Source organism: Crotalus tigris, unplaced genomic scaffold (genome assembly GCF_016545835.1).
Source record: "Crotalus tigris isolate CLP2741 ecotype Arizona unplaced genomic scaffold, ASM1654583v1 scf7180000018925.3142382, whole genome shotgun sequence".
Classification (NCBI taxonomy): domain Eukaryota; kingdom Metazoa; phylum Chordata; class Lepidosauria; order Squamata; family Viperidae; genus Crotalus; species Crotalus tigris.
The window spans coordinates 165,728-183,022 of NW_024097278.1; the positions used below are offsets into that span (position 1 = coordinate 165,728).

The 17,295-nt window shown below is 49.0% G+C and overlaps 1 protein-coding gene across 3 annotated transcripts; it reads left to right on the forward strand.

Annotated features, from left to right (window-relative positions):
* The first annotated feature begins 2,369 nt into the window (after positions 1-2,369).
* On the forward strand, positions 2,370-12,899 carry BHLHE41 (basic helix-loop-helix family member e41). Of its 3 annotated transcripts, XM_039357550.1 has the most exons (6): positions 4,684-4,995; positions 5,074-5,139; positions 5,618-5,681; positions 5,888-5,995; positions 9,274-9,385; positions 11,133-12,899. In XM_039357550.1, exons 3-6 carry the CDS (start codon positions 5,661-5,663, stop codon positions 12,215-12,217), a joined length of 1,326 nt encoding a protein of 441 aa, XP_039213484.1. In that variant the 5' UTR covers positions 4,684-4,995; positions 5,074-5,139; positions 5,618-5,660; the 3' UTR covers positions 12,218-12,899. The 3 variants fall into 3 exon arrangements, with proteins under 3 accessions (XP_039213483.1, XP_039213484.1, XP_039213482.1); XM_039357549.1 differs by lacking the exons at positions 4,684-4,995; positions 5,074-5,139 and adding an exon at positions 2,370-3,054; XM_039357548.1 differs by lacking the exon at positions 5,074-5,139.
* Positions 12,900-17,295: the final 4,396 nt, after the last annotated feature.

Consider the following 17,295-nt stretch of genomic DNA (forward strand, 5'->3'; position numbering starts at 1 on the left):
CATCAAACATCCACATCTGCCTATCCCAGGTCCTGGGTAAGGACTCGATAGGTAGACAAAATGCCAAATCCAGTCTGAACATCTGGCTGACTGTGTGATGATCCATAATAATAATAATGATAATAATATAATAAAGTTGGAAGGGACCTTGGAGGTCATCTAGTCCAACCCCCTGCTCAGGCAGGAAACCCTACACCATTTCGGACAAATGGCTGTCCAGTCTCTTCTTCAAAACTTCCAGTGTTGGAGCATTCACCACTTCTGGAGGCAGGTTGTTCCACTGGTTAATTTTTCTCACTGTCAGGAAGTTTCTCCTTAACTACATCTATTATTCTTAGTTAAATACATGTACCCAGATAATATGCTGTTTGCTAAATATTGAAAATGTTACCTGGGAAAACCCCAACCCCCAACTCTAACCCCAACTCTGACCCAAACCCCAATCCTAATCCCGACCCCATTTTATCCCTAACCCTATTAAATATATATATATATATATATATATATATATATATATATATATATATATATATTTCTAAAATTTGGATATACATTTTAGAAATGTATATGATGTCACAGTTGTGACTGCTGCCTGTGGATGGCTCTAGTTTAAGCTGATACAAGGCAAAAGATTTCTCTCTCCCATATTTGGGCAACAGGGTGTAACATACAGCATTCTATATATATATATATATCATGTATGTATGTATGTACGTATGTATGTATGTATATATAAAAGCACGGCATCTGATGCTTTCCTGGGATAAGGACCCTTCCTTGTGGGCCTTACCCTCAAGCTGAGCCATAAGATTTCACCAGGCTGCATAATGCTACTTAAAAAAGATTTTTTTAAAAAATAAACCTAAGTGCTGTTATGTAAGGATGTGTCATAATGCGGCGGTATCCTCAGAATTGTGGCTAGATACCGGGATTGAATTATAATTGTGAGCATCGTCAAGCAATCGCAGGAATAAAATTCTAGATTCATGGAGAAAGGGGGAAACTCTGCAGAGATGGGAAAGGTACAGGTAGTTTTCAGCTTACAGCGGTTCGCTTAGTGACCGTTCAAAGTTACAATGGAACTGAAAAAAGTGACTTATGACCATTCCCCCCCCTTACGACCATTGCAGCATCCCCAGGGTCACGTGATCAAAATTCATATCCGTGGCAACTGACTCGTGACGGTCGCCGTGTCCTGGAGTCACGTGATCCCGTTTTGTGACCTTTTGACAAAGTCAGTGGATTCACTTAACATCCGTATTGCTAACTTAACAATTTCAGTGATTCACTTAGCAACTCAGATCGTCCTTGTTGTTTTTTTCCAAAGAGAACATGGGTCTTACCACCTCGGTTCCCAAACCTATCTCCCCCAACGTGGTTAGCAACACACGTAGCGGGTCATGGTAGGTCATATATCGCTGCATGTGTGCATGTATGCATGACTATCAGTTGCAGATTTTGAAAGGAGTAAACTGTTCCGATGGCTCCTGACTTTCCAGAGAGTTCTAGTTCTATGCAGGCTCCAGAGGGGTGGATCCTCCAAGCCAACCCCTTCCCATTTGCCCCAGCGTAGGTAGATCTCAGAAACAGGGGGAAAAAGAGCCCAGTGTCCTTAAATAACAGATCCTGGCCTGCCTCTGAGCATGTCCAGAATTCCCGGGCCATTCTGTGCAAAAGAGTTCTGGGATAATAGAAAAGCACAGGGGAAAGGAAGGAAGAATAATAAGGAAGAATAATAATAATAAAGTTGGAAGGGACCTTGGAGGTCATCAAGTCCAACCCCCTGCTCAGGCAGGAAACCCTACACCATTTCAGACAAATGGCTGTCCAGTCTCTTCTTAAAAACTTCCAGTGCTGGAGCGTTCACCGCTTCTGGAGGCAGGTTGGTTCCACTGGTTAATTGTTCTCACTGTCAGGAAGTTTCTCCTTAGTTCTAGGTTGCTTCTCTCCTTGATGAGTTTCCATCCGTTCCTTCTTGTCCTGCCTTCAGGCACTTTGGAGAATAGCTTGACTCCCTCTTCTTTGGGGCAGCCCCTGAGATACTGGAACACTGCTATCCTGTCTCCCCTCGTCCTTCTCTTCATTAAACTAGACATACCCAATTCCAGCAACCGTTCCTTGTATGTTTTAGGCATTGTAAAGTGGTATTAAGACACCCCCCCTTTCCTCTCTCCGACATCCTTCTGTTCTAGCTCTGGGCTTTCCATGGAGCCTACTCTCTAGCCCAGTGTTTCCCAAACTTGACAATTGTAAGGCATGTGGACTTCAACTCCCAGAATTCCACAGCCAGCGTTGCTGGCTGTGGAATTCTGGGAGTTGAAGTCCTCATGCCTTAAAATTGTCAAGTTTGGGAAACACTGCTCTAGCCCATCCTCCCCCGCCGCTCCCTTTCTCCTCCCCTGCTCCTCACTGCTTGGTTTGGCTGGGGGAAGAGGCGGGTGGCGCTTGGCTGGCCTGGCCTGGCCCGATTCCCGGGTCTGTCACCAAGAACGTCCTTTGCAGCCAGCGGTCGCCTCCACGCGCGCAGTCACTAAGCTCCCGGCGGCGGTGGCAGCACGGGACACCTCACGTTGCCGGCCTTGTGCTGGTACCAGCTTGAGACAGATTAAGGAGGAGGGATTCCGCTACCCGCCTTCCTTCTTTCTTTCTTTCTTTCTTTCTTTCTTTCTTTCTTTCTTTCTTTCTTTCTTTCTTTCTTTCTTTCTTTCTTTCTTTCTTTCTTTCCTTCCTTCCTTCCTTCCTTCCTTCCTTCCTTCCTTTCTCTCTCTCTCTCCTTCCTTCCTTCCTTCCTTCTTTAAGGGGCCAGCTGGAGGAAGAGAGGACTTCGCCCGCCCCAGCCACCTTCAGGGGTGCAAGGCGCACGGGGGTGGGTGGGTGGGGGGTGCGCGCCTGGATGGGCAACTCCCGCCACCTCCCCTTGCCAGGACACCTTGCCTGACCTCCCTACGGTCCGCTTAAGTCACCCTTTGGAAGGCAGCAGGGGAAGAGCACCCGGCCCAACTTGGCAAGGCAATTGCAGACCTACCCACTCACCCACCCCGACCACCAATTCATGTAAGCGCCCGCGAGTTTGGCCGGCCCGCGAGGTTACAGACCGGTTGATCTGTGTGTGTGTGTGTGTGTGTGTGTGTGTGTGTATGTGTGTGTGTGTGTGTGCCCCCCTCCCAAGGGAAGCCAGTCTGGGACAACTGGGGGGTGGGGGAGTGGGGGGGCCGGGGGAGCATGGTCTGGGCTGCCTGAAATGAGAAGGGGCGCCGGGGGCTGGGAGGGAGGGAGGCTGGTAAGGCAATTAAGCCCTTTTGCAATAAACGCGCTCTACGCGCACTCTCCAAACAGCCAGCCAGCCGCGTTGGCTCTCTTGGTCCGGGGGAGCGGGGGGGGGGGCTCGCGGCAGAGGGGAGCCCCTGCATTGCAGGCTTAACCGCAGGGGGGGGGAATCCCCACTCACTCCACGGGGATTTCCTTCCCCTTCGTGGGGGTTTGCCCGGACCCTGCGCCTTTCCCTTCCGTACCTGGAGAGGTCTCCAAGCAAAGCGCAAAAAGAGCCAGCCAGCCAGACGCCCACCCGCCCGGGCGCGATCTCTCCTCCCCGTTTGATCCAGACCGCTGTCCCGAGTGGGACTGCCCAAGCCTGCAGCCCCGTGGGCGGGCAGAAGTCCCACGCCACCGGGCTGAAGTCCGAGAAAGTCCACTAGGTTCACGGGCTTTCCTTGGCTAGCTGGAAGGAGCAGCGCTTGGCGAGGGCGCCCGGGGACCCCGTGCCTTCCCCTCCCCTGCGCCGTCTCGGGGGGTGGGGGAGGAGGAGGAGGTGATAGGCTGGCCAACTTGTCATCGTTCCCCCTACGTCCCCCCCCTCCGCCCGTCCCGGTCGCCTGGCCAGCTGTCCCCGCCTTCCGGCGTCCCTGCCTTCCCCGCCCCCCCCCCCAGCCTCGAGTTTGCAGGGTACGTTCCGCACGTGAGCCGGCTGCTGGGCTGGCTGGCAACGCGTGTGCCCTGCGGGCGAGCGCCTGAGCAGAGCTAGGCGCCCGACCCGTCCGGGGGCGTCGCGGCGGCAAGAGACAGGCAGAGAAAAAGAGAGAAAAAGAGAGGGGGAGAAAGAGGGAGGAGAGGGAGAGAGGGAGAGAGAGAGGGAGAGGGGGGAAGAGACAGGCAGAGAAAAAGAGAGGGAGAGAAAGAGGGAGAGAGAGAGGGAGAGAGGGAGGGGGAAGAGAGGCAGGAAAAAAAAAGAGAGAGGGGGAGAGAGGGGGGAAGAGACAGGCAGAGAAAAAGAGAGGGAGAGAAAGAGGGAGAGAGAGAGGGAGGGAGAAAGAGAGAGAAGCAGAGGGAGAGAGGAGGAGAGAGGGGGTAAGAGACAGGCAGAGAAAAAGAGAAAAAGAGGGAGAGAGGGGGGGAGAGAGGCAGAGAAAAAGAGAGAAAAAGAGAGGGAGAGAAAGAGGGGAAGAGAGGCAGAGAAAAAGAGGGAGAGAAAGGGAGAGGGAGAGGGAGAGGGAGAGAGAGAGGGGGGAGGGGGGAAGAGACAGGCAGAGAAAAAGAGAGGGAGAGAGAGGGGGAGGGAGAGGGGAGAGAGGGGGGGAAGAGAGGCAGAGAAAAAGAGAGGGAGAGAAAGAGGGAGAGGGAGAGAGAGGGGGAGGGAGAGGGGAGAGAGAGGGGGGGGGGAGAGGGGGGAAGAGAGGCAGAGAAAAAGAGAGGGAGAGAAAGAGAGGGAGAGGGAGAGAGAGGGGAAGAGGTAGGCAGAGAAAAAGAGAGAGAGAGAGAGAGAGGAGAGAGAGAGAGGCAGGCGACCTTCCGGCTTTCACCAACGCTCCCTCCCCCGCCCCCAAACGCTCGGAGAAGCCTCCAGGCGGCCCGGATCGCCCGAGCAGCGTCCCCGGCTTCCGCAAACTACTTCGGCTGCCCGAAGGGAGGGGAGCAGGAGACCACCTGGGCCGGCATGGATGAAGACCCCCCTCCGTTGCAAGAAAGGCCGGTTTTAGAGCAGCGTGGGGACCTCAGAGGGTGAGGCTCCGGGCGGGCCGAGGGGGGGTGGGTGGGAGGAGTCCTTGGTGCTCTCTGAGATTGATTGTTTTCTTGCAGACGTTTCATTACCCAAACTAGGTAACACCATCAATACTACAAGGGAGAAGGGCTTGCGGAGAGGAGGTAAAGAGGAGGACTGTGGGGTCCTTGGTGGTGCTCCCTGAGCTTGGCTCTTTTCTTGCAGATTTCATTACCCAACTTGGTTACATCATCCGTGCTAGAAGGGAGTGGGAGTTTGCAGGGAGGAGGCGGGGTAGGAGGGCGCTACGGTAATAATGTAGAGGGACCCCCCCCCCCAGCATTTCATCTGGTTGTTTTTTTTTAAGCTGATCTGCCTGCGCGTGGGTGAGCGTGTGTGGGCGCACGTGCCCGCGCGTGCCTTCCAGTTCCTCCTGCGCGAGAGGGATTTTGGCTGCGTACCTCCTTCGCCTTCGGGCGTCCTCGGGAAGCGCACGTGTCCCGCTGCCGCGGGGGGGGGGCGTGGGTGGGTGGGTGGGAGAGGACTGCTTCGCCCGAGCCCGGAGCTCTCTTTTCCTATTTTTCCCCCCTTCCTAACCTACTTACCTACCTACCTTCCTTCCTTCCTTCCTTCCTTCTGCAGGCTGGATTATTCTCCCTTGCACAGGTGCCGATCCAGGAGGAGCATGAAGCGGGACGAGAGCAAGGTAAGACCCAGGTTTTTCCAGCTTCTTGGCAACCTCTTTCCCTCCAGCAACTTCGGTTACCCCCCCACCCCCCCAAAAAACCTGGGGTGATTCGTTCAGGCTTTTTTGGGGGGATGGGTGGGTGGGTGAGTTTTGATTTATCTCTCCCAATGATTAAGGTGGGCATCTGCAAAAGTTGGGTCACCTTTTCTTTCCCTTCTGCTTAGGAAACCTACAAACTGCCCCACCGGCTGATAGAGAAGAAGAGACGAGACCGGATCAACGAGTGCATCGCTCAGTTGAAGGATTTGCTCCCAGAACATCTCAAATTGACAGTGAGTTTAATAATAATAATAATAATAATAATAATAATAATAATAATAATAAGAAGAAGAAGAAGAAGAAGAAGAAGAAGAAGAAGAAGAAGAAGAAGAAGAAGAAGAAGAAGAAGTTGGAAGGGACCTTGCAAAAATATTGTTCCTGATCAGCAATGGGATGTGTGTGTGTGTGTGTGTGTGTGTGTGTGTGTGTGTGTGTGTGTTTTGCTGTGTCTTGAGAGCAGCCTTGCAGCTAGAATGTGGTTTGTTTTCATTTTTGTTTTCCTAAAAAGAAGAAGCAGGATGAATGTGTAAGAATCATACTGTACCTTCTATGCTTGGAATTAAAATATAGGGAGAACAGTTTACTTAGTGACTGTAATAATAATAATAATAATAATAATAATAATAATAATAATAATAATAAGCTCCTTGGGTGCAATCCCAAAACAACTGGAGCACCACTTGAACACCATTGGCATTGACAAATTCGCTATTAGTCAATTGCAAAAAGCGGCCTTACTAGGAACTGCTTCCATCCTGCGACGATATCTGTAATACCATCAAACATCCACCTCTGCCTATCCAGGTCCTGGGTAAGGACTCGATAGGTAGACAAAATGCCAAATCCAGTCTGAACATCTGGCTGACTGTGCGATGAACGATAAAATAATAATAATAATAATAATAATAATAATAATAATAATAATAATAATAATATAATATTTACAAAATACATCAAGAAACTGCAGCTTTCTGCAATAACTCCAGCAATGTTACAAAAAACTACGCTACTCGGAACATCTTATATTTTAAGGAGGTACCTGGTTGACACCTAGGATGCTGACCGCAACCTGTGTCAACCATCAGCCCCAGCCAACTTGAATGTTCAGTTGATTGAGGTTTATGTCTAATTAATAATAATAATAATAATAATAATGATAATAATAATGTTGGGAGGGACCTTGGAGGTCATCTAGTCCAACCACCTGCTCAGGCAGGAAACCTTATACCATTTCTGACAAATGGCTGTCCAGTCTCTTCTTAAAAACTTCCAGTGTTGGAGCATTTACTGCTTCTGGAGGCAGGCTGTTCCACTGGTTAATTGTTCTAACTGTCAGGAAGTTTCTCCTTAGTTCTAGGTTGCTTCTCTCCTTGATGAGTTTCCACCTGTTGCTTCTTGTCCTGCCTTCAGGCGATTTGGAGAATAGCTTGACTGCCTCTTCTTTGGGGCAGCCCTTTCTTCCTCTCTGCCCCTAACCGAATCCCGGATTAATACGTTTTTTTCCTTGCCTGATTTCTTAAGAGAATCTTTCACACTCCAAGACAATTATGTAGGACCCACTTTCCTTGAATACAGTCATCTAGTAGTTGTGATAATGGGGGGCAAATACAGGTAAGCCCTTGACTTACGGCCACAATTCAACTCAAAATTTCTGTGGCTAAGGGAGACATTGCTTAGGTGAGCTTTGCTCCCTTTTACCACCTTGCTTGCTACGGTTGTTAAGTGGATCATGAGGGGGGATACGATAGCCGTGTTCCCGTATCTCAGGGGCTGCCCCAAAGAAGAGGCAGTCAAGCTGTTCTCCAAAGCACCTGAAGGCAGGACAAGAAGCAACGGATGGAAACTGATCAAGGAGAGAAGCAACGTAGAACTAAGGAGGAATTTCCTGACAGTGAGAACAATTAACCAGTGGAACAACCTTCCTCCAGAAGCGGTGAATGCTCCAACACTGGAAGTTTTTAAGAAGAGACTGGACAGCCATTTGTCTGAAATGGTATGTGGTTTCCTGCCTGAGCAGGGGGTTGGACTAGATGACCTCCCTTCCAACTTTGTAGAGGGCTTTGTAGAAAGGAGGAGGAGAACTGGGGGGTCTTGGGTGCTCTCTGCACTTGGTAGTTTTCTTGCAGATGTTTCATTACTAAACTAGGTAACATCATCAGTGCACTGCACAAAAACAACCAAACTCAGAGATCACAGACCCCACATTCCTCCTCCTCCTCCTCCTCCTCCTCCTTCTCCTCTTAGCACTGATGATGTTACCTAGTTGGGTCATGAAACGTCTGCAAGAAAACAAAGCTCAGAGAGCACCAAGGATCCCACAGTGTTGTTTTCTTCTTCTTCTTCTTCTTCTTCTTCTTCTTCTTCTTCTTCTTCTTCTTCTTCTTCTTCTTCTTCTTCTTCTTCTTCTTCTTCTTCTTCTTCTTCTTCTTCTTCTTCTTCTTCTGCTTCTTCTTCTTCTTCTTCTTCTTCTTCTTCTTCTCCTCCTCCTCCTCCTCCTCCTCCTCCTCCTCCTCCTCCTCCTCCTCCTTCTTCTTCTTCTTCTTTCCTCCTCCCTCTCCTCCTCCCCCTCGTCCTCCTCCTCCTCCTAGCACTGATGATGTTACCTAGTTGGGTCATGAAATGTCTGCAAGAACAACCCCCAAGCTTAGAGAGCAACAAGGATCCACACACATACATCTCCTCTCAGGGGCTGTCAGGGCTCAGCAGAAGTGCCAGGATCAGCACTTCTTTGGGACTGTCAGGGCTCAGTGGAAGTGCCAGGATCACCGTCTGGCTCCAGCTGGAGCTTGGCGCTGATCCTGGCGCTTCTGCTGAGCCCAGAAGAAGCGCCCATCAGCTGGAATGTTGCAGTATCTCCAGGATCTTGTGATTTACATTCAGATGCTTGGCAACTGATTCATATTTATGACGGTCACAGTGTCCCAGGGTCATGTGAAGTGACCAAAACCTGCTGCAACCACCCAGCAGACAGAGGGGGGGAATAAAAACCAACCCCCCCCACCCCACCCTCACTGCCAATCCTCAACAGAAATGCTCACAACAATGAAAACCTCAGACAGGAGGAAGAGCGTGGCTGGGCAGGCAGGCAGGTGTCTTGCTTGGCTGTAACTTGGGGGGCCCTTTTTTCAGTGCCATTGTAACTTCGAACAGTCACTAAGTGAATTGTTGTAAGTCAAGGACTACCTGTACTTTATCACTTTTTTCCTTTTTTTTTTTTTTGTCAAGTTTTTGACACCTTGCTAGGCATGTTGCCATATCCTAAAAGTGGCACAATGGGTGAAAAGGTTGAAAAGCCCTGCCCTAAGCCATCCCAAGAATGTAGTAGACGCTTTTTATCCCGCAGTCCTCTTGTAGGCACACAGAGGTCCCTGTAGATCCCTTTAAAATTGGGTACGTCATCACAAACCCCAAATGGGAGAGGATCCCTTTCAAACGGATTCTAACGAACTTTGGAAAACTGGGTAGAAAATTACACGCTGGTGTGAACACAGACGTCTCTTTTCCTTTCCAGACATTGGGGCATCTGGAGAAAGCCGTAGTTCTGGAATTAACCTTGAAACACGTCAAAACTTTGACTACCTTAACGGAACAGCTGCATCAGAAAATCATTGCTCTACAGAATGGTAAGGAAGAGGTTCAGCCCTGAAACAGCATAAAAGGAAGCTCTAAATGAAAAAGGAAGAAAGAGAGGGGGGGGGGGAGAAAGAGAAAGGAAGAAAAGAAAGAAAGAAAAGAAAAAGAAAGGAAGGAAGGAAAGAAAGAGAAAGAAAAGAAAGAAAGCGAAAGAAAGAAAGAAAGGGAAAGAAAGAGAGAAAGAAAGGAAGAAAGAAAGAGAAAGGAAGGAAGGAAGAAAAAGAAAGAAAGAAAGAAAAAGAAAGAGAAAGGAGAAAGAAAGAAAGAGGAAGAAAGGAAGAAAAAGAAAGAAAGAAAAAGAAAGAAAGGAGAAAGAAAGAAAAGAAAGAGAAAGAAAGAAAGAAAGAGAAAGGAAGAAAGAAAGATAGGAAGGAAGGAGGAAAGAAAGAGAGAAAGAGAAAAAAAAGAAAGTGAAAGAAAGAAAGGAAAGAAAGAGAAAGGAAGGAAGGGAGAAAGAAAAGGAAAGAAAGAAAGAAAGAAAAGAAAGAAAGAAAGGAGAAAGAGAAAGAGAAAAGAAAGAGAAAGAAATAAAAAGAAGAGAGAAAGAAAGAAAGAGAAGAAAGAGAAAGGAAGGAAGAAAGAAAGAAAGAAAGAAAGAAAGGAAAGAAAGAAAGAAAGAAAGAAAGAAAGAAAGAAAGAAAGAAAGGGAGGATTGCTCCACAATTGCTCCTGTCTAAGCTTACTTGAAAGTAAATCCTATTTAGTGGAGGGTTTTAAACTTTTTTTTCCCCTTTCACGTCCATCTTGACTCCTGGGGAATGCCTGAACTAGATCTTGCAGAGGTTTTTTGGGGGGGGGGAGGCAGATTTTTCAGGAGTGGTTTGCCCTTGCCTTCTTCTTCCTAGGGGGGAGGAACTGCCCAAGGTCATCTAGTCGGCTTCGTGCCAAAGGGAGGACTAGAACTCAGGGTCTCCCACTTTCTAGTCCGGTGTCTTTAGTCCTCAACCCCAAAGTTTTTGCTCCAGTTAAATGAATTAAAAATGGGAGCTTTGATGAGTTACCTGTTGGAATACTGGTTGCCCCACAAAGGGCCTGTTTTCTCCCCTAACTGCTGAGAAGGTTGAATCAGAAGGTTTTGTTCTTTTCATATTTTTCTTTTTTTAAGTAGAAAATGTGGAGATTTGATTAACCCAGCAGTCAAATTCTGCCTCGTTCAGGGATGAAATGAGGAGATCCTTGGTGTTCTTTGAGCTTGGTGGTTTCCTGGCCGACGTTTCATTACCCAACTAGGGAACATCATCAGTGCCAGAAGGGAGTGGGGGTTGCAGAGAGGAGGAGGAGGAGGTGGTGGTGGTGGTGGTGGTCCTTGGTGTTCTCTGAGCTTGGTGGTTTTCTTGCAGATGTTTCATTATCCCTGATGATGCTAACTAGTTTGGGTAATGAAACATCTGCAAGAAAACCACCAAGCTCAGAGAACACCAAGGACCACCACCACCACCACCTCCTCCTCCACCACCACCACCTCCTCCTCCTCCTCCTCTTCTTCTTCTTCTCCTCCTCCTCCTCCTCCTCCTCCTCCTCCTCCTCCTCCTCCTCCTCCTCCTCCTCCTCCCTGCTAACCCCACTCCCTTCTGGCACTGATGATGTTCCCTAGCTGGGTCATGAAACGTCTGCAAGCTCAGAGACCACCAAAGACCCCTCTGCTTCATTCCTGGTCCACTGGCTCTGGACGCAGAGATACCACTGGTGATGTGAGCGTCTTCCTACCTGTTTGCCGTCTTCTCGTGCTTCTTGCAGGAGACAGATCCCTGAAGTCTCCTCCACAGTCCGACCTGGATGCTTTCCATTCCGGATTCCAAACGTGCACCAAAGAAGTCTTGCACTACCTCTCCCGATCGGAAAGCTGGACCAGCCAGGAGCAACATGGCGTCCAGCTGCTCGGTCACTTGCACTCCGTTTGCACTCGCTTCCTGCCCGACTCTCCCCACTTGATCCAAAAGCTTTGCGGGGCCAAAGGACGGTGGTCTCCCCAGAAGGAACAACAGCAGCAGAAGTGTCCTGGAGGGACCCCGAAGCAGGAGACCCAGCCCCACTGCGTACCGGTCATCCAGAGGACTCAAAACTGGAGTAGGGGCGCTGCCACCCCCCACCTGCCCCCCAGCGGCACGGAGCAGGCCGGGGAGCACGACACAGACACGGACAGTGGCTACGGCGGCGAGTACGAGGGGAAGACCACACGGGGTGGCTTCGTGGTCAAGCAGGAGCCCGCCGGCGAAGTGGAAGAAGCTCCTGAGGGAGTCAAAAGACGCAGGCTGGAGAACGGCAGCCCCCCCGCAGCGATGGTGCAGGGGGCTGGGGTTGGGGGGAGGGCAGACCCTGTGCTTCTCAACCCCCTGATGGCTTTGGGCGTGGGGGCCAGTTGTGGGCTAGGAGGGTCTCTCTTGGGCCAGGCCCCCACCGCTCCCTTCTGCTTGCCTTTCTACTTCCTTGCCCCGTCGGTGGCCGCGGCCTACATGCAGCCCTTCCTGGAGAAGATCAGCCCGGAGAAATCGCTCTACCCCGCTGGGGGGGCTGCCGGCCCCTTCCCCTTCATTTATCCTGGGATTTCTGTTCAAGGAGCTGCTGCTGCTTTTCCTTCCCTTGTCGTGGCCGCACCGGCAGCAACGTTGGCCCCCTCGGCTGAGAAAGGCAGCTCACCTTTGGGGACAGCCCCCTCCTTTCCCACGGGGGTAGCCCCTGATTCACAGCCCCTGCCCCCCCTTTTCCCCTGCAAGCCGGCTGAGCTAAACACAGACCCGGATCGTTGCCCTTCTCCAAAGTCTGATCTTCAGCCCGGCCGGGACCGGCCCTTGCAAGCAAATGCTATGCTGTCCAGCATTTAATCCCCAGGGAAGTCTCCATGGGGGGTTTTTTTGCGGGGGGGGGTTCCCACTGTGGGAAGAGAAGTCTAGATTGACCATTGATTGTCTCTAGTTTTTTTTTTTTTTTTAAAAGAGAGAGAAAACAAACGGCTCCCATCTGTGTCTCCTGCTTTGCAGAGGTCGCTTGGGGCAAAAAAACCCACAACCTTTGGAAAGCTTTTCCTTTCCCTATGCCGCTAGTCCTCGTTTAGTGACTGTTCAAAGTTCCAACGGCATTGAAAAAAGCCATGGAGGACTGTTTCCCCCCTCTTATGACCGTTGCAGCCTCCCCGTGGTCACGTGATCAAAATTCAGACGCTTGGCAACTGACTCGTATTGACGATGGTTGCAGTGTCCTGGTCTCATGTGATTCCCCCCCCCCTTTTGCAATCTTCTGACAAGCCATGGACAAGCCAGATTCACTTAACAACGGTGTGACTTAACTGCAGGGGTTCACAAAACCACTGTGGCAAGAGAGATGACAAAATGGGGGCAACGCTTACCTAACAAGCAGACTCGCTTAACGGTTGTTAAGGGGAGAAGTCTAAGCCAGGGCTTTTCAACCAGTAGTATGGGTACCACCTATGGTACATTGGCACCTGGCAGGTGGTACGCGACCATCCTAGAAAAGTGGTAGCAGGGGAGGGGAATGAGCTGAACCGGTGGCAGCACCGCACAAGCCTGAGCGAGAGATGGCTGGAGCTGCAGGGCTGTCAGGGCTCAGCGGAAGCGCCAGGATCAGTGCTGCTTTCCAGCTGATTGGCGCTTCGGGGCTGTCAGGGCTCAGTGAAAGCGCCAGGATCAGCGCCAGGCTCCAGCTGGAGCTCGGTGCTGATCCTGGTGCTTCTGCTGAGCCCAGAAGAAGCGCCGATCAGCTGAAATGTTGCAGCATCTCCAGGGTCTTGTGATTTACATTCAGATACTTGGCAACTGATTCATATTTATCACGGTCACAGTGTCCCAGGGTCATGTGAAGTGACCAAAACCTGCTGCAACCATCCAGCAGACTGGTGGAATAAAAACCAAACAACCCCCCCCCCGCTGCCAATCCTCAACAGAAATGCCTCACAACAATGAAAACCTCGGACAGGAGGAAGAGCGTGGCCGGGCGGGCAGGCAGGTGTCTTGCTCGGCTGTAACTTGGGGGGCACTTTTTTCAGTGCCATTATAACTTTGAACAGTCACTAAGTGAATTGTTGTAATTCAAGGACTACCTGTACTTTATCACTTTTTTCCCTTTTTTGGTCATCATGTTTTTGACACCTTGCTAAGCGGCTGGTGGTACTCGGATGTTGCCATATCCTAAAAGTGGCACAATGGGTGAAAAGGTTGAAAAGCCCTGCCCTAAGCCTCATTCTGCTTACCAAGAGAAATGTTGGGCCCAATTGTGGTTATAAGTTGAGGACTGCCTGCATTTAGGAGAAGTCATTAATTTCAGTGGAACTGACTTCAGAGTAGGCCTGGTGAGAAAGAAAGCATCTTCGTGGACTCCAATCTTTTGAGATTCGAGAAGCTGGCCTAGCTTCCTGGGAATTTGTGATACCTTATTAGGAATGCTCTCGCTGTGTCTCATTCTCTTGTCCTGGATTCAGTGGTGTGTTTTGTTGGACCTGTTTGAAGAACGGCAGGCCTAGAATTAGGTGGATTAACTCTATGCAGTACCTAGACCAGGGGTAGACAACCTCAGCTCTTTTATGACTTGTGGACTTCAACTCCCAGAATTCCTGAGCCAACCACGCTGAGGGGAAAGGGGGAGGTTTCCAAGCTGAGCCATGCTGTCTCAGGAATTCTGGGAGTTGAAGTCCATGAGTCAAAAAAGAGCCGAGGTTGCCTACCCCTGCCCTAGGCCGCGTTATGACTCGTGGACTTCAACTCCCAGAATTCCTGAGCCAGCCACGCTGAGGGGAAAGGGAGAGGTTTCCAAGCTGAGCCCTGCTGGCTCAGGAATTCTGGGAGTTGAAGTTCACCAGTCATAAAAGAGCCGAGGTTGCCTACCCCTGACCTTGTCGAGTGCCAGCCCACCAAACCTAACCGCGTCTGAACTGCCCTGAAACCAGGGCAACTGTAATAGTAGTTCCCAAATGTATTTTTCTTTTTTTTCCTCAAAAAGCAACTGGGCTTTGTTTTTCCTTGAAAGCGTTTCGCTTCTCATCCAAGAAGCTTCTTCAGTTCTGACGGAATGATGAAGGATTTACATTCTTTGCAGTCATCTGTTCATTAGTACTCTTTCTGAGAGGTGTTTAGGCCTCTTGGGGATTTATCTGTGCCCTCAGAGTCACCTGAATAGCGCAAATGTGTGTGGAACTGCTAAAAGGACTATGTTGTAAACAGGAGATGAGAGAGGGCTGTTCATTTAAATGTAGTCTCTTTGATCCCTCTTTCAAACCGGAGGTCCTCTCTGTCCAAAATGTGGACTTTTCTGTCTTCGAAAGAGCGGCCTTTGTCTTTCAAATGCAAATGGGCCGCTGAACTTTGTCCTGATGGCTTTGTTCTCCTGCGTTGTGCCACGCGTTTGTGGTGAAGTGGTTGTTTTGTTTCTCCAACATACAGATCTGTACATATTTCATTCGGAAAGCATACTAACAACCAGATGGCTGCACGGCATATCAGTCCTTCCATTCTCCACCATTCAGTCAGAACTGAAGAGGCTTCATGGATGAGAAGTGAAACATCCTGAAGGAAAAACAAAGCTAAGTTGCCTTTTGAGGAAAAAGAAGGAAGGAATGAAGGAAGGAAGGAAGGAAGAAAGAAAGAAAGAAAGAAAGAAAGAAGAAAAGAAAGAAAAAGGAAGGAAGGAAGAAAGGAAGGAAGGAAGGAAGGAAGGAAGGAAGGAAGGAAGGAAGGAAGGAAGGAAGGAAGGAAGGAAGGAAGGAAGGAAGGAAGGAAGGAAGGATGGATCTTTGGGACAACCATGACCTGGATGACTGAGAATCTCCATAGACATGAATTGGGACATGTGAATGACCTTGGGATACGAAGCAAAGAGGGACTGATCCAATAAAAGATAACTGAGCCCACACTTATATAATAGTCAGGGAAAGAGAGTCAGCAAGGAGCTTTCCTAGTTTCTTAGGCTGTAAAGGAGATTATGGAAGATTTGTGCTTGCATACTTGCTGGATTGCTAGTTAGGGTAGCCTTGCAATAAAGCAGAATTAGCTCATCTGGTTGCGTTTCCTGTTTGCTCCTCCTGGTAAGGCTGACAGGAACCAACATTTGGTCCTGATGCAAATTGTTGACTTGAAGCTTCAGCATCATTTCTTACACAGGTGTCATGGTTCCGAAAGAAGAAGGTCTTCAAAGAACTTTGAGGCTAGTAAGTGTGAGCAGATTTGCATGTTAGTAGAGAACAGGAAGAGAGTGGAGGATCCAAGAAGGCGAAGCCATTAACTCGTACGCTAGCACTTTATTGAGGTGCAGGCCATAAATTGTTCAAACTTGGTTTTGCTTTTGGCAAACCTAAGAGTGTGAGGTCAAAAAAGTCAAAATGGCTCCTGTGACTATTGAAACCCTTCCACCCAGCCCGTTCCTGCTTTGTCATTATAGATTTAAGCCAGGTAAGAATTCTGTGTGTTGGTGTGCGAGGGCATGCATTTACATACATACACACTAAAACAGTTGCTTTGATTCCCTGTCTGTCACTTAGGGACATTCTTGATTTCAAATTCCCTTGATTTATGAGACAGGATTATATGTTGTTGTTTTTTTTAAAAAACTCCAGCACCTCCCATTAAAAGTTCAATCTTATGAATCTTTACTCAGAAATACATCTTAGCATCTTCAGTGAGATGTTTGCCTCTAGAGAAGCCTGCTGATAATGGAGGCTGAATCTAACTTTCCATAAGGGTGCAAATAGTAGTGGTTTGCCAACTGTTCCCTGTCATTGATGAAGTTAGTTAGTTTGGTAATGAAACATCTGCAAGAACACCACCAAGCTCAGAGACCTCACAGCTCAACTCGAGCTATAAATATTCTCTTCCACTTGTTACCTATCCTGTTTTGGGGTCTTCAGCAGAAATCTAGAGATGACCCAGAATAGAATAGAATAGAATAGAATAGAATAGAATAGAATAGAAAATATAGAATAGAATAGGAGATGGAAGGGATCTTGGAGGTCTTGTAGTCCAGCCCCCTGTTCAAGCAGGAGAACCTCTACTATCTCAGACAAGTGACTGCCCAGTCTCTTCTTAAAAATCTCCAGTGATGGAGCGTCCACGATTTCTGAAGGCAAGCTGTTCCATTGGTTAATTGTTCTCACCGTTAGGAATTTTCTCCTTAATTCCAGGTTGCTTCTCTCTTTGACCAATTTCCAACCATTGTTTCTCATCCTGCCCTTTGGTGCTTTGGAGAATAGTTTGACATCCAATTCTTTGTGGCAGCCCCTCAAACACTGGAATACTGCTATCATGTCGCTCCTGTTTCTTCTTTTCTTTAGACTAGCCAAACCCAAGTCCTGTAGCCCTTCTTCATATGTTTTAGTCTCCAGGCCTTTGATCCTCTTAGTTGCTCTTCTCTGAACTTTTTCCAAGGTCTCTTAATAGTCCCAGAATGCCCTGGGACAAAGAAGTCCACCCAAACTTGACTGTGACTATGTCTGCCCAAGAGCGAAGGGTTGGTGAGAACAGCCCAACAATTTAGCCATCTGGAATTCCTCCATATTGTTAGCAGGTGGTCATCTCCACCAGCTTTGTAGGGTGGTTCTCCTCTGCTGGATAAGATCGAAAGCAAAACCAGTAGTTCCCAGTATGGAAAGGAGCATTTAGTCACCTAGGCCAGGGTTAGGCAACCTTGGCTCTTTTATGATTCGTCGACTTCAACTCCCAGAATTCCTGAGCCAGCATGGCTCAGCTTGGAAACCTCTCCCTTTCCCCTCAGCATGGCTGGCTCAGGGATTCTGGGAGCTGAAGTCCATGAGTCATAAAAGAGCCAAGATTGCCTATCCCTGACCTAGGCAGTGCCCATCAGACCACAGTTCATGACACATGCACAAGACCAAAAGGGCAGAGAAGAAAAACAATTAAACACAGGTGTGCAAAAGGTGGTTTAAGGTTCCGCGGTGACG